The 16,360-nt window shown below is 38.7% G+C and overlaps 1 protein-coding gene across 5 annotated transcripts in view; it reads right to left on the bottom strand.

Moving 5' to 3' along the window:
* Positions 1–394: 394 nt before the first annotated feature.
* The window catches only part of kirrel3b (kirre like nephrin family adhesion molecule 3b), a 199,510-nt gene continuing 183,544 nt past the window's right edge, over positions 395–16,360 (bottom strand). The window contains exons 10-17 of one of the 5 annotated variants that reach the window (XM_084123889.1): positions 12,837–12,937; positions 10,832–11,030; positions 8,588–8,695; positions 7,730–7,753; positions 7,557–7,640; positions 6,147–6,256; positions 5,438–5,524; positions 397–1,969 (exon numbers count right to left, since the gene is read on the bottom strand). In XM_084123889.1, coding sequence (XP_083980015.1) covers positions 1,502–1,969; positions 5,438–5,524; positions 6,147–6,256; positions 7,557–7,640; positions 7,730–7,753; positions 8,588–8,695; positions 10,832–11,030; positions 12,837–12,937 — 1,181 coding nt within the window. In that variant the 3' untranslated portion in view covers positions 397–1,501. Of the gene's footprint in view, positions 1,970–5,437; positions 5,525–6,146; positions 6,257–7,556; positions 7,641–7,729; positions 7,754–8,587; positions 8,696–10,819; positions 11,031–12,836; positions 12,938–16,360 lie in introns of all 5 variants that reach the window. The other 4 variants (XM_084123891.1, XM_084123890.1, XM_084123893.1 and 1 more) reach the window with 4 other exon arrangements.

Genomic DNA, 16,360 nt, shown 5'->3' with positions numbered 1-16,360 from the left:
CTTGATTCGGGACTAAGGGTGATATTACCTTGCAAGTGTTTTGAGTGAAGTGCTTGAGTTATCAGTAGTGCCATAGGTTGCAATTTCAGTTCTGTAGAGTAAAACATTTGGAAAAAACAACAACAACACACATTTACATTAAGTATGAAAGCCCACACTCCATTCAAAAAACATGAACACAAATTGCTCACTTATAACAGTGAGAGTACTCAATGCTGTACAGTCCAATGGCAGCCACATGAAGAGCAGACAGAAGATTCAGCCTGGAGCAGAATGTAAAGTACTTGGATCTCGATTTGTAAACTAAATTTGTGTTTTGCAAGAAACAAGCAATTTGAAAATATATCTAGCACATGTGTAACAAGCTCAGGCGATTTTTTTTTTTTTTTTTTTTATGAATCGAAAGGAAGATTTTTAAGCGTTATAATTTGACTTCACACAACAGGACACAGGACATAGTGCATCTTTTTAAAATCCAAACATCATTGTTCCCATCATCTGCACATTATTCACACCAAACCAGATCAACCCTTTTCGGAAAGAATAGTATTAAAAAAAAAAAAAAATGAAAAAAAAAAAAATTCTGGCTCAAATGGCCACACACCTTATATAGTCCTACTGAATGCTCTCAAGTAGACGAGATTACATAATCCACTTAGTTCCCAGTGCAAGTCCAATGAGTTTTGAAATCAAGTTGTTAAAACACTGAAAATAAAGAATGTTCAGAAAGAAAGAACAACAAAGTACACAAATATCTTATCTCTGAATGGTAAAAAAACAGCTCATGGCCATTTTCTATATGAGATTCTCACATTGGTATGTCAGACAAACTTTTGTCAGAAGGGCCAGAATCCAAAGATACTGACTGACATTAGTTTTGAATTCAGTTCATACATGTTTTTTTTTTTGTTGTTTTTTTGTCCTTTTATATTTTTTCTTTTGTTTAGCTAGCTGTAGTAGAGGCATTGAGAAATCTTACATACAACTTTGACAGTTGTGCTTGAATGTACAGGAGCAACAGAGTCCTCTAATGGTGCAGAGGAGTGGTAAGGAGTGTAGCCTTTATCGACTCTCCTCATCTGAGCAATGTTGCTATGCATTCTCAGAGGAGGCCATTCATTCAGAGCTGTGTCAATGTTACTGGAACTACAGCAAGGACACTGGTTTTGCTTCTTGTGTCTTTCTGTGTTGGCAAGTGACGTCACTGTGGCACATGGTTGTTTGGAGAAAGTTTTTGGCCCAGACATTAAGAGCATTGGGAAGGGTAGTCCATGAGCTCATGACAAGGATCTGAAAACGGTAAGGCTTTTCAGAGCTGTAAATAAGATTTGGACAAATGATGAATATCCACATATATCAAAGAATGTTAAAAGGGTAAAATTAAACTGGCGTGCTAGATGTGCTTGAACTGCTTCCTGATTCTTGTCTGGGGGGGTGGGGGGTAATCCCCTTTGGCCAAACCCATTGCTGGATTCCTCTGTCTTCTGTCCATCTCCTGCAGTCAGACATGGGTCTGCATGCGTTTCTGCAGGGGCCGCGTGAGGTCTGAGTTCTGGGACGATGATTGAGAGTAATGGGACGAGGAGGAGGCCGAGGCCTTGCTGTCCTTGTCGAACTGCACATAGCCGTCCTGCTTGCTGTAACTGCTGACGCTGCTGTCGCACTGTGTGTCCAGGAAAGAGCTGGAGTCACTCATCGATCCTCGCTGGAATTCTCGCTCGCAAAGCTCGATGGAACTGCTGCCCATGCCCAGCACAAACCGCTGGCTGTAGTCGTACAGGCGGTTGGGTCCAGCACCCAAGGTAGAGTAGATGTTGGTGAAAGACATTCCTGTGGGAACCCGCTGTTTGCCGGTGGTGGCTGTGGCAGGGTCTCGCCGGAGCTCTGTGGTCTGGTTTCCTGCCAGCGTGGTTGGGGTGCCATGATGCTCCTTAAAGGTGTTCACACTGTAGTATCCATTAGTGGGATCCTTTGAGGAACAATGCATTAACAAACATGTCATTGAATGAAAGGAGTTAAACGAAATGACTCTAGGCAACAGTAAATAGTTGTAAAGAGCATTTGCACTAACAGCGAAGCCATTCATTTTCAAGAGTTGCCATTATCTGAACAATTGACACTGAGCTCAACTTAATGCAAATAGGGATCAAAGCAATACTGTCTTGCACAGCTGCATACAGTTAAGCGGAATGACTACTAGAAACTAAATGCACTTAGAGTTGGTAACCTCCAGCAATTCAATCACTGTCAGTGTGAACGCCCTTTAAGTATGTCAAAAATTATCTTATACTCAAACATTTTGTACAATATCCGGAATTTTTGAAGACCCCACAGTATGTCAGCTTTTGGGAATGTGATCTTAATTATACTTGTAAAATTTTCGGAAAATCAAGTGCAGTGCTAGTTCTGCCCAGTCACGTCAGTCAGGCTCACATCAGCTGACTCTCAGCTGATACACGTCTACAGGAATACGACGCATATCACAGAATTCCTATATAAAGGTCCAAGCAGCTTTATCGTGTTGCTCAGGAGCTAATTACCCTCCTCCATCCCCAGCTCCTCTCTTCCACTCAGAACAGAACTGCTAACCATCGATAGTGGTCCTGACAGAAGTCTTAATACTATTATACCCTGTAAGTATACTGTAGCCCTATTCAGTTAACCGTGATGAGGTTAGCTTAATTTGTGTTTCAAATATTCATTTTGGGTTACACTTTATTTTGATAATCCACTTTAGATATTCTACTAACTATAAGTAACTTTGCAACTACATGTCAACATTGACATGTAGTTTGCAAATGAATGGGAGTTAGTTGACGTAGACTTGCAAAGTTACTTATAATCAGTTGGGGAGCATCGAAATAAAGTGTCAGCAGATATTAAGCAGACAGTCTACTAATACTCTAATGACTGCTAGTTGACATGTAGTTGCAAACTTACTTATAGTTAGAAGAATGTCTAAAGTGGACCATCAAAATTAAGAGTTAAGAGTTTTTCTCATGCAACCTTGGCAAAAATATTGTAGTACATTATCTGTTATTTTTTGACTAACTCTTCTTTTACTAATTTAACCAACCCGATCTCACGGGAAAACGTACAAATTCTACGAGGTGGCTAATTAGTACGAATTCATACGACCTCACTCGTACGAATTAGTACGATTTTGCAAAAGGTCGAATTCGTACGAATTGGTCGTGAGATAGTGTTTGAATTTAACCCTGTCAAAATCAGAATGTCTTTGATTGCAGTGTAATGTTTTATTCTAAATGCTTCTCATTTATTTCAACCATCATCTAACACTGTAAACTGAAGCTACATTTCTTGACAATTTGCTTGTGTGATGCATCTATTCTCTTTCTTTCTGTAGTGCCCTCACTTCTGTTTCAGAGCATTAAAAAGGCAAGAAACATGCATACTTCAAACAGAGGTAATAAAAATATGTTTGGATCAGTCACTGCAGTAAAGTGACCATCTTTAGCAGTACCCTCAAAACATCATTACAGGCTAATTAGACAAAACCTTGATACACAAACTGGTTGTCAGTCTGTACTTTTCAGCTTTAATTGGACTTCAGAATCAGGGCTTTTCAATCTGTCATGGAAAGAAAAAATCAAAGCGAAGGAACTTGATACCATGGCTGCTGTCGTTGTCGTGGTGCTTTATCAGCACAGTTGCTAAGAAGCAAAACAGGCACCAAAAGTGGACGTGGATGCCATTTTGAGCGAGTGCTCAGGCCAGATCCCGCGGGGGAGAGACGATAATCACCGGTAGGTGACTTCTCTATGACAACACGAGAAAGGCGTTGTCAGGCACGGTTTTATCAGGCAACAGGGATTGTGTGCACTCCATATCTGTTCACACTGCTCATTTTACACACTCATCTACATGTAGGGACGGAATCAGTCCCGCTGGGAGCAGGTAGAGGAGGCCATGAAACAGACTTTAGGAACACTGCGTTTGCACTCGGAAATAAGTACAAACGAGATAGCAAAATCTATGCAACTCTTGTCAGGAACTGCTGTCTGCTTAGGGTGGGATCATATGTTAATCACACTATAATTACAATAGTTATTCTTTGTGCTCACACAAAATGTAGCTAAATTAGTATCTTACTTAACATACTCGATGATCAGTGCAAATGCTTAAAGGATTTAATTGTGTATAAGACTTTAATTAGTTTTTTCCTTAAATATTGGTTTTGGCTGAACAAAATTTTAAATATCAATTTTCTAAGCAATTTCCTGGCATTAATGATGAACACTCATTATAAAGCCTTAGCATCCTTTTTTAATGCAGTTATCACATTCTTTCAGTTTCATATTAAAACTGCTTTATTTTGTTCTGTGTGACTTCTTAAGTGTTAGCAGTGCAGCAGTGCTCCCACACAACAGACCCCTAGCAGAGCTCTTGTTTGAGAAAATGATGGAGAAAGACCTTAATGGCTTATTTATTTATAAATCAAATAAAGATCATAATTAGCAGCAATTGTGTAGAGAAATGTAATTACCATTGCAGATCAACAAAGTATGACATATTATTTATGAGTAAGAACCATTATTTAAAAAATGAAAATGAAGATTATCTTTTTTATTTATTCAATCTATTTAAGCACATACACTCTTAAAAATAAATGTTCCAAAAGGGTGTTTTCACAGTGATGCCATGTCAGGGTTATGTCACTTCACATGGGATGAGAATTCACTCATTCTTGTGCGCTTTAGACTTGTTGTATGAGTGTGTGGCTTTGGGTGCGCTCGGGCCGCATGCTTTTTTAATGCACGGTTCATGTTTATAACGGCTTCATGCTTTCTACACAGCACAAGACAGCAATCTTGTTTTCTTTGGCCGCGTGCTTTAATGTCATGTTTTGTGTGGACACGCAGTCGGTGACGGTGCATTCACACGGGGCGTCGGCATTAACGCTTCTCATTTACTTTGAATGGGTGACGTCATGCATTGCCGAACTGAATTGTGGGTTCTGCTGCGTTGCGTCACTGGCGTTGCTTGTGGAAGAAGTTGAAAACGTTAAAAAAAAATCTACTAAACACAGGTGCAAAATGGGTTAAGACATGCTTATTGGGTGTTAAATAATGGCGCAAATACCAGTAAATTGACTAGCGCAAACCCTAGTAAATCACCTCGTATGATTCATTAAAATACTCTCCTCTCATAAATTTTGTGTCTGAAAGGGAAACTCCTACAAATTCATGTACAGTAAGGCCATCCACAAATATAACCCTGTCCACACCTTTTCAGCGCTATCTTTTCACTGCGCGTCTTTAGTAAATCCAGACAGTATTTTTTTAACACCAAAAGAGGGTTTGCACTGGCACAAGCAGTTAGTAAATCTGGCCCTCAAACTTGAGAACCTTTTTTGCAATGGAATGCAACTCCTCTCTTTCTTACATCACTTCCTTTAAATCCCATGGAGACGTACCTTGATGTGCTGATACTCTTTCTCCTCTTCCTGAAGAACCTCAAGTTGCTTCAGAACGGATTCCTGCTGAAACTCTCCCCGTTCAATCTGTAGCAAACAACAGACCCATCCTCATATTAATATCTGGGTTACTCTCTCCCTTTCCCACAAATCACTGTGCAGCTTTGGTACTCCAAAATGCTTCCAAATTCCAAAAGGAAAGCTACTTCAACTGGGGCAATTTCCTGTGAATATTCTGCATGTCATTAGCCGAAATTTGCAATGCAACACCATATTTGGGAGGTGTCCAAATTCCTTGTCTTGCTTTGTCATAAGTTTTGCATCCTTAACTCAAACATAGCTCTGATTCTAGGCCTTCCAAAGAAATTGAAATTTTGAAATTTCCAAAGAAGGGGGCAGCATGTTTTTTTGACACTTGATCACTGGCATCTCTATGATTACATATATGCCCATGTCCTCCCAGGAAATGCAGGCTAGGGGCTAAATATAGGCATCCAGGCCAGCAGGGTTCTCACACTTATGCTGCATTATTCATGGGTTTGACGTTAGCAGTGGCAAGTGAGATAGGCGCTATTAGTGCTGGGGTGGGGATGATTAGCATTCATTAGCTAAGGACGTGACAGGGACTAGTATAATGAACTAGCTTGTTGATTTGGGGGTGCTGATGGGGTAATGGCAAGCGGGATGTTTACTTCAGAATGTGACTCACCATGAGTTGCTTCATGGCGGAGTGTTCCTCGTTTTCTCTGGCTGCGTTGTGATCTTTGTGTACAATTTCCACTCGAATGTCGTTCTTGGCTGATACCACACCTTTGAGGTCTGAGAGGAAAGTTACACATGTTACTCCAGTCGTGCCATTTTGTGTAATGTACTGATGTGAAATATATTTAAAAAATGTTTTATCTCCATGCCACTTCACATTGCCTTAACATGTCCCTAAACACAAACACTGCCTTCAAGTCATATTTACGAACTAAGATGAATCCCAACTTTCTGACATTGGGGCATGTCAGTAATGATATAAGAATTTATACATTTATAGTTTTGACAATTAGCATATATTATATTATAATAATAATAATAAAAATAATAATAATAATAAATATATATATATATATATATATATAATTGATTATTATATTAATTTGATAATTCATTATGTAATTTATTATGGTAACACTTTAGTTTAGGGTCCAATTCTCACTATTAACTAGTTGCTTAATATCATGCATATTACTAAGATATTGGCTGTTTATTATTACTTATAAAGCACATGTTATTATCATAATAATAGCCTTATTCTGCATGACCATATTCTTCATCCCTTAATCCTACCCGATACCTAAAATTAACAACTACCTTACTAACTACAATTATTGTTTTTTGAGTTTATTGAGTGCAAAAGTTGTAGTTAATAGTGAGTTAATACTCACTATTAGTATGACATTAAACTAAAGCATCATATATCAAATACAAATATGATAAGCATCAAAGCATATATATATATAAAATGTTCTTCATTTTGATGCGCTAGCGTGTAAATAGTTTCCTGATTTGTCAGAAAGTGAATTAAATAGAGAGAAATGTTGGCAACATGTTTCAATAAGGTTCCATTAGTTAACATTAGTTCATGCATTAAGTAACATGATCTAACAATGAGCAATACATTTGTTGCAGTATTTATTAATCTTTGTTAATATTAGTTGTAACATTGTTACAGTAGGTCATGTTAGCTCAGGAAATAAAACGAACAGATACAACTTTTGATTTAATAATGTATTAGTAAATGTTAAACAATAACATTAACTAAAATTAATAAATGATTTATAATATTTTTCCATTGTTAGTTCATGTTACCTAATGCAGTTAACCAATGTAACCTTATATAAAGTCTAACTGAAATATTACATTTTATTCCAAATAAAACCACATTCCGTCATGTTTACAACATCCTAAATCTTCAGTAGGATGACTTGAAGGCAGCATAACACCACAGAACCAAGATAAGAGGAACCCAAGAGGAACCATTATACATCACATTAGAATCACACAGCTCATCTTGACGCATTGAAGAACAGTGTTTATAGATAATTGGTGACGGTCAGGTAACAGGTCTTACTTTCTGTCTTAATTTTGCTTGCAAGTTCTCTCTGCTGAGCACAGATGGAGGTGGGCAGTGTAGGCATAACCAGGTGAGCGTCTTCTGTGGCATACAACAACAACATGCTCAACGCTAGAAATGCCACCAACAATCATAAACTGCAAGCTCATTTTTCGCTGTCTGACGCTAACCTGTACATGGATGAGCTGTTTTCTCTTTTGATCATGTGAGAGAATGGAAGCGGTAAAAGGACAACAAATAAGAAACACAGAGATAAGGGTGGGCGGTATGACAAAAGCCTCATGAGTAGCAAAAAGATTTGTAAGACAAAAGCTTTTTACTGCCACATAAAAAAATGAATGTAAGATTTTGAGAATCATGATGTAAAATGATGATATTTAGGTAGTAGCATTTACATATAATAACATATAGTTATAGCATTACGAATGACATTTTTCAATTTTATTCATGACATATTACACCCTTTAATCAACATAAAAAACATGCACTAAAATGCACACGTAAATAACAAAAAAATCAGAACAGTAATACATAATAAGTATGACTGACTGATTTATGTACACAGCCTCACATGTGTTTGTATAAAAGCACTTCAGTTAAATATTTCAATTAATGCAAATCATGTTGCAATGATTCTAGATCACTGTAAGCAACCTACAATTAAACCTTACTAATGTACAGTTAGCGACACCAAAAACACATGGCGCACTTAAGCTAAATCCCCCACATTATAATCAAAGATGTTGTCTACATTGGAATAATACGAAAGTTCTATTTTTTTTATTTATTTTTTTTACCAAGGTTTTAACAGCATTGTAAAAAAAAATTACCGGCTGATGCATTTCTGGTCTATACCGTCATACCACCCAACCCTACACAAACACTCAACTAAAAGGAATATATAGAAATAAAGGCTTGGTTTCTGTGAAGTGACATGAACACCTTAACAACCTGCTCTTTTGTCTGACTGAGGAGCACTTGTTCTGGTGATGGACATGCAGGAAGCCAATTGGCTGAGAGGTACATACTTCTCTGAGAGCGTGTACAGCAGAACGCTCCGATGGTTCCCATGAGGACGATGAATGCAACGAAAGCGCCAACTGCCACGCCGATGATCACAGCAACAGGGAGGGATTCTGTTGGAAAACAAAACAGAGCCTTCTACAATAACATGGCATGGGCAGGACTGGTGGATCCAGCAACACAAACACCACCTCTCACTCCTGAACATGCTGTATTTCAAGACCCGCACCAGCATGGAACAAATGAGAGTCAAATGTGTCAAAGAGAGATTTGCACCTTCAAGGCATCTATTCAAAGGCAATTAACACTGCCATCACCTTCTAGAGAAAGCACAGGTATCCTCCGTTTACGAGAAAACCAGGCGTAACAATTTGCAGACATGCCAATTATTGCATATGTTTAGCACATGGCACGCACTTAACGTCTTGAATGTGAACTTTGCATCGGATTTTATCATTCACCTTGGATCATTTACATACTCTGATTGGACGTGGGTGTAATGTGAATTCCAACAGTCCCATGAGTGTTTGATAAGCTGTGCTTTGGCTAATTAGAGCCAAATCAACTGTTTTATTTGTTTTATTTTATACCAACTTTTGTTGGTATATTTATACCGAATGATAACCAGATTTTATGGCCAAATGATAATGAGAGTCAGACAATAAGCTGTACAATGCTAATTACTGTCTCACAGTAAATTAAGCATTATGACCCCTGTGTACTTACTAATTTGCATATTTAATGTCTGCATTACTGCATGCAAGTATTAAAAACCCAGAAATGCATTTTTCATTAAAGGACTAGTTTACCCAAAAATTTGGTTACACAAAGATATCGTATGGCTTTAGAAGAGTTGTATAATGATACTTTTGATGCATTTGCCTGCTTTTTTTGTAACCATTAATTGTAATTTCTCAGAAAAGAGCAACCAACACATTTTGTAAAATTTCTTCAACATTCCACTGGAAAACAAACAAAACAAAATTCATAAGGGTTTGAAATGAGTAAACAATGGCCAAATTCTCATTTTGTGGTGGAAACTAGTTCATTAAAGTGCCCTTATTATGCTATTTTAAAGGTTTCTAATTTTATTTTGGAGTCTCCTACAATAGGTTTACATGCATCCAAGGTCCGACTTTAGTTTTCTCATTATATACATTGCACATCACCTCACTTCTCAAAGAGTCTCAAAATGGTTCATTCGAAGATTCATTCTCTCTAAACCCCTCCTTTCTGAGAGCCTTCTCTGCTCTGATTGGTCAGATGGCTCAGTCTGTCATGATTGGTCGACTGTTTACAGCGCGTTTGGGAAACTAAACACTCATTACCATATCTGAATTTCAGCTCCGGAGGTTTCCTTAGCGCTGATAGTGATACGAAAAGTAACGATGGTGACGTTATCAAATCAAGCGCGAGTCTCAATCTTTTGAAGTGCATGGAAAGTGGATATCCTGTGCAGCGCTAAAAACAGTGTATTCTCGACAAGTCGACAACACGAACCAAACCCTTCCAAACCTCAGCTACAACTACAGTGTTTGAGAGCGGGGAAAAGCAGATGTTGTTCGCGGGCAGCCAATGAAGAGCGTAGGCTGGCATTATGCAAATTTGTTACGATTACTGATGACTCGTTTCGGCAAATCAGAATCGATTCTTCCTTTTAGGAGACAATAACTCTATCGTGCACTTTGATCTTTAAAACTTTGCAGACATTTTACATTCACAAACTGCTATATATTACACACTGCATGAAAGGCACTTTTCGAAATCAAGTGAGACAAAATAGGTCTAAAATGTATTACATGCAAATAAATCCAAACCATGAAATTGCTGGGGAGATACATTGTAAGAAATGCACAAGAGAGAAATAATATACTGTAGCAAGGCTGCAAATTAAATAGTGCTAAGTGTTGTTAATAGATTTACAAGAATTATTAAAGTTGCAGTTAAAAGCGCAATTACTTTTGCTGTTGCCATGAAATAATAATTTGCCGACTGCCGAATGAAAAGTAATCTAAAATTGGTAAATTAGGAAAAAGATATTAATATGATATTGATGTGACTTGCTAATCTCATATAAAGTGATACATAATGTATAAAGTGATAAATGGAAAGTAATGGAGAAAATACTGAATGTTTTTGGTCTATTCCAGTGTTTTCAAACACCATGGTTATGAAACACTGCATCACTATTCTACCGCAGACATGTTTTAAAGAAAAGAAGGTGGAACCTGGCGGACCTTGGATCCCACCTTGTTCCTTGAGGCGAATGATCTCCGTATCCGAGCCAAAGCTGTTCCAGGCGGTGCAGTTGTAGATGGTCTGAAAGTCGGCAGGTACGATGTTACTCATGGTGAGCGTGGACAGCACTCCGTCCTCTGTGCTCACGGTCTCCACCGTGTAGCGACCTGACGTCCCCGACTCCAGGACAGTCTCCTTCCAGGACCAGGCCTGATGAACAACAACAGAAACCATATTGAAAAGACCAATATACGTATGTTGTTCTTGATGCTGGTCTGTAGCATCACTGCAAAAATCATTTTTAAATAGCTTGTTTTCCCTTCTTCTTGTTTAGGCATACATCTAACAAATTTTATTGTGTTTTATGCTTAACTCTTTCCCACCATTGACGGATTTTTATGGCAATCCATGTTTTTACTGTTATATGGTAGGGGGCGCTATTACGCATCTTCTGAAAGAGTACAGAATCTCTGAATCAAACAAGCAATTGAAACGAGCAATAGAAGCATTGCTTACACGCATGTAAGCTAACACGATCATCAAACATTAAACAGTATATAAATAAAAAACGCCAATTGTTAAAGAATGAAATGTCGACCCAGGACAAGGTACAGGACTGTGAATCATTGATGGACTCAATCTACTCCATCTATGTTTTGGTCATCGTTCTGAATCTGATCCAGCTGTAGTTTTTGACAAAAATGCAATTTTCAAAATGTTGCTTTTTTAATGAAACTTACCCACATTCAAGCGTTGAAAAAAAAAAAAAAAAAAAAAAAAGTGCATGAAGCTTAGATAAAAGAATGCAATGTTTGTTTGTTTTTTTCTCTCAAAGAGGCTTTGTCTTTCTGTAGATAGATTCCATTTTAAGATATACATACAACAAAATATGCTGGGGGCTGAAAGTTTGTAAAAAACATCAAAAATACTAGTGGTGGATGGCAACTTTATAAAAAATTAATAAAAAAAAAACCTGGCAAAGAAAGTGTTAAAATCTGAAAAATGGGGCAGATGGGGTACAAAAATTATAGAAAAGTCTTATTATCTCAAGTAAATGTTCAAACTTCAAAATAATGCCTCATTTGTTAACAATATATTTTTTTTACAGCATTCATTAACCTTCATTAATGTTAAAATGATAAAAAAAACATGTCCATGTTCATTTTAGTTCACAGTGCATTAACAGATACAACATTAACTAAGATTAATAAATGCTGTAGATATATTGTTCATTGTTAGTTAATGATAACTAATGCAAACAAATTAATTCTTGTTGCAAAGTGTTACAATTTTAAAGATGCAAGACCCTCTTTTTAGCTTCACAACCATTTTTTTTTTTTTTTTCAGGTAAATAGCATGACTCTACCAGTTATACTAGCACTAAGCAACATTAACCAGCCTGAATCAGCCTACTGGTGCAAGCTGGTCTTTTGAGCATGCAAAGAGAGACTTACATTTGCTTTCACCTGCTTTATGGGCGTTATTACACTTCTAAAGTTATTACTGGTTGTTCCAGACCACAGGAGCAGTCTTTCCCATTCAACTGACATTTAGAAATAGCATGGCAATAAAAGCAAAGCCACACGAGTAAACATCGTACAGAGATTACCTATGCACTTCCATGCACACAGCCACAAACACACACACACACACACACACACACACACATGCACAGAGTGAGTAATGAATCAAAAATTGGCCCGGAGAGGAGACAGTTCATCTAAGAGTGGTAAATCCTAATTGGATCTGTGGTAACAGGGCATAAGAATGCATTAAATGAGAAATTAGGGTTGTAAGCCTGCCATGTCTAATACCCGTTCACTCATATAGAGGAAACAAATGATTTGAGATGCAATTTCATTTATTAAACAGATCGTAACTCATGAGTGCGTTATGCATTATTGGACTGTGTTTACTGAGTCTAATGGAGTCACACAAGCCATGTGACAACAGTAAGCGCCCACTCAACAGCTGTAGTCCTGTCTGAGCTGAGTCACTGGAAGGAGAAGAACTCACGATGCGGTCTGGGGGTGGCGTGCTGCGGATGAAACATTTGATCTGTCCCTTTTCCCCGTGTGGAGCCTGGTGTGTCTGAGTGCTGGAGATGGTCGGAGGTCCTGAGGAGAGAAAAGACACACATAGTCACTCGTCGCATACTCAGAACTGTGAGCTAACAGTTCCCTGTTCGCGAGAGAGTCCTAGGAATCTCTTCAAAACTGCTTAATGACTGAGGGACACTAGAGAAGACACAAGTGTGTCTAGGCTAAAATAGATGCATCGATTTAAACAATATTTGCTAATAATTTATCCATCTGTCAATTTATATTACATATATTTTCTGTATAACCTGTTCCTAAAGTACAAGATTAAAGCATAATATCTCTACCCCTACAGTTAGAGATATTATAAATACCTGTAGGTTGTTTGGATGTGGAAGATGCATCAGACTACATCAATTTGGCATGTTTCACTGTGACTCAAGTATCACTCCAGACACTTGAACTGGCTCTTTAAAAATGCTAAAAGTGCACTTGAATATACTCTGAGTCTGGATGTTTGCCAAGTTATAACATTCTTCATTCACAAGAAAATGTACACAAACCTCACTTTTAAATTAAATTCTGTTTACCACCCACTTTCTGTGTGCAGCAATAGCATATCTTCAGTTGCGTCGGTCAAGCCGTCTTGACATTTGTGAATCTGGTGCATTGTATAACGACCCTCATTTGTGCAGTTGGACTGCAGCTGGGATGTGAATAAGAGACACAGAGACGGTTGAATTTGCCCTGGAGATTTACAGAAGCACGTACCAAGGCTGACATGCACATTGCCAGTTCCAAGATCGACAAATTCTGCTGGCCCACGCTTCGAGAGAGGTGTAAAACTTTAACTGAAGAGGCTGAAGATCTCATCTGTAGGATCTGCCAATCAAGTGTGCAATACTGAGGCCTTGCAATGGCATGCTATAAATTTGGCATTAAAAGGAAAGAGCAGCATTGTATTGGGTTTGAATGGGCAGAATCTTAAAGGAGTCTCCTGTGGGCTGGTCTATTTAAGAGCTGTGTTAAGGGTGAGGCAGTGAGGGTCTGGTCTTCATTTTCAATCTTGAAAAGAACTGATTTATGGCAGGCCTCATGTCTCCCGAGGAGATAAGACTCAGCGTGCCAACTGCTAGTTTATTTCTATAGGCAGCAATCGGAAGAGTGCCAATGGTGGAAAACATTTATTTTGAAGAGATAACGGCACGCAGAGAGTCTCTTCATGTTCAGTTTTAACCCTGGGGTCTTGAACTTTGAACTCTGGCTTATGCTACAGCTCACCCTCTTTTTCCAAAATTGCACAAAACAAGCAAGGCACTGATGTAAAGGGTAAACACTGTTTCTCTAGGATAGATTTGGAGTAACTTCCCTGCTTAATGGATTACCGACCCTGCCAAAAACTGCACTTGCGTACACATGCACACAAATTCACACCAATCCACCAATCATGCATCTGCCAATCATCTGCGGCGGTGTCTCTCGGCTGATTCGTAATTGCAGTTTATTAACTGGCTCTTATTAGAATAAATTAGCATCTAGATGAGCATGAGGCAGATGGAGTGCTTTAGTGAGGGGAATATCAGGCTGGTGGAGAGGAATGTTACACTTCACACCCCTTCATTAGACACCAGTCCCGCAGCGATACCTTCCCGCTTGTAATGTACGCATGCTATGTGCATGCTACCCTTCGACTACAAAAATCATAATCCACATGATAGGATGCGTTAAAGGCTGGAGTGTGTGTGTAGTTGCAGGCGTAAGGTAAATCCATTCAGATCATTCCCTGCTGACAGAGGTAAGGCCAGCGCTCGGTGGCTCAGAAGAATCAGCCCATGGATCAGGCTGTAAATGAGGAATATAATTAGATAGCTTATCACTTATCCTCAGAATGCTGGGTTTAAGGAACTCCGTGGGGAGTGGGAAGGCTGGAGGCTGGGTGGAGAGAGAGAGAGAGAGAGAGAGAGAGCGAGAGAGAGAGAGAGAGAGAGAGAGAGCATTGGATTGCAGGGAATAGGTTTGTGACAGTAGGAGGCGTACAAGAGTCATAATGTACGGATCATCATGGGGTGTCCTGTAAAGTGTCGTCATCCCACAGAGTCCTATCCCAAACGTTTAATGATGATGTTCCGTTACTACAGAGAGAGAGAGGCACAGGCACACTGGACATTGTTTACCCTTTACATCAGTGCCTTGCTTGTTTTGTGCAATTTTGGAAAAAGAGGGTGAGCTGTAGCATAAGCCAGAGTTCAAAGTTCAAGACCCCAGGGTTAAAACTGAACATGAAGAGACTCTCTGGGTGCCGTTATCTCTTCAAAATAACATTTTTCCACCATTGGCACTCTTCCGATTGCTGCCTATAGAAATAAACTTGCAGTTGGCACGCTGAGTCTTATCTCCTTGGGAGACATGAGGCCTGCCATAAATCAGTTCTTTTCAAGATTGAAATGAAGACCAGACCCTCACTGCCTCACCCTTAACACAGCTCTTAAATAGACCAGCCCACAGGAGACTCCTTTAAGATTCTGCCCATTCAAACCCAATACAATGCTGCTCTTTCCTTTTAATGCCAAATTTATAGCATGAGAGAGAGAGAGAGAGAGAGAGAGAGAGAGAGAGAGAGAGAGAGAGAGAGAGAGAGAGAGAGAGAGAGAGAGAGAGAGAGAGAGAGAGAGAGAGAGAGAGAGAATTGGATTGCAGGGAATAGGTTTGTGACAGTAGGAGGCGTACAAGAGTCATAATGTATGGATCATCATGGGGTGGTGTAAAGTGTCGTCATCCCACAGAGTCCTATCCCAAACGTTTAATGATGACGTTCCATTACTACAGCTGACATACTGAGCATTGTCCCATTGGTCTCTCATGCTTCATATTCAGGAGTTGTGAGCAACCTAATCTTATCTGATGCATTTTTAACCATTTAATCATTTACAATTTATGCAAAAAAATCAGTTCATTACAAAAAAAAAGTTTGATAACACTTTAGTGAACGCATATCTTAACAGTGAATATGTGTTCCTTAATCTAAAGTGTTACCAAAAGTTTACACCATTCCACAGTGCGATTATCGTTTTTACAATTATTAGCCTTGCGCTAAGCACAACACATTTATCTTTGCACCACTGTCACCATTTATTTCACTAGCTTTCATTTGCCAAATCATTAATCTTTGGTGATTTCTCTCTTCTCCTATATATCTGTAAGTTGGCATGGAAGTGGAAAACAAATTTTCCTGGGGTATGGATATCAGGAGATGGAAAAAAAATATTTCCAAAAGGATGGACACTAAAATGGGCCCCATTTCAGCTTCCATTTTCTCCATTTTTTTTTTTTCTCTTTTATGTGTGTAAACACTCTTGTGCACACACATACACTTAGACAAGTATATATTTCCGTGTTTTTTTGGTCATCAAATGTGCACCAGTGCACTCATGCACACAAACCAGAAGTAGCAACCTTCCACAGAGATGCATATGTCCCATTTCTAAGCCGAGTTAATGTACT

The sequence above is a fragment of the Abramis brama genome (genome assembly GCF_963993115.1).
Source record: "Abramis brama genome assembly, chromosome: 9".
Taxonomy (NCBI): Eukaryota; Metazoa; Chordata; class Actinopteri; order Cypriniformes; family Leuciscidae; genus Abramis; species Abramis brama.
Note: the sequence above shows the minus strand (reverse complement) of the source record. Positions and strands in the feature narration are given on the sequence as shown.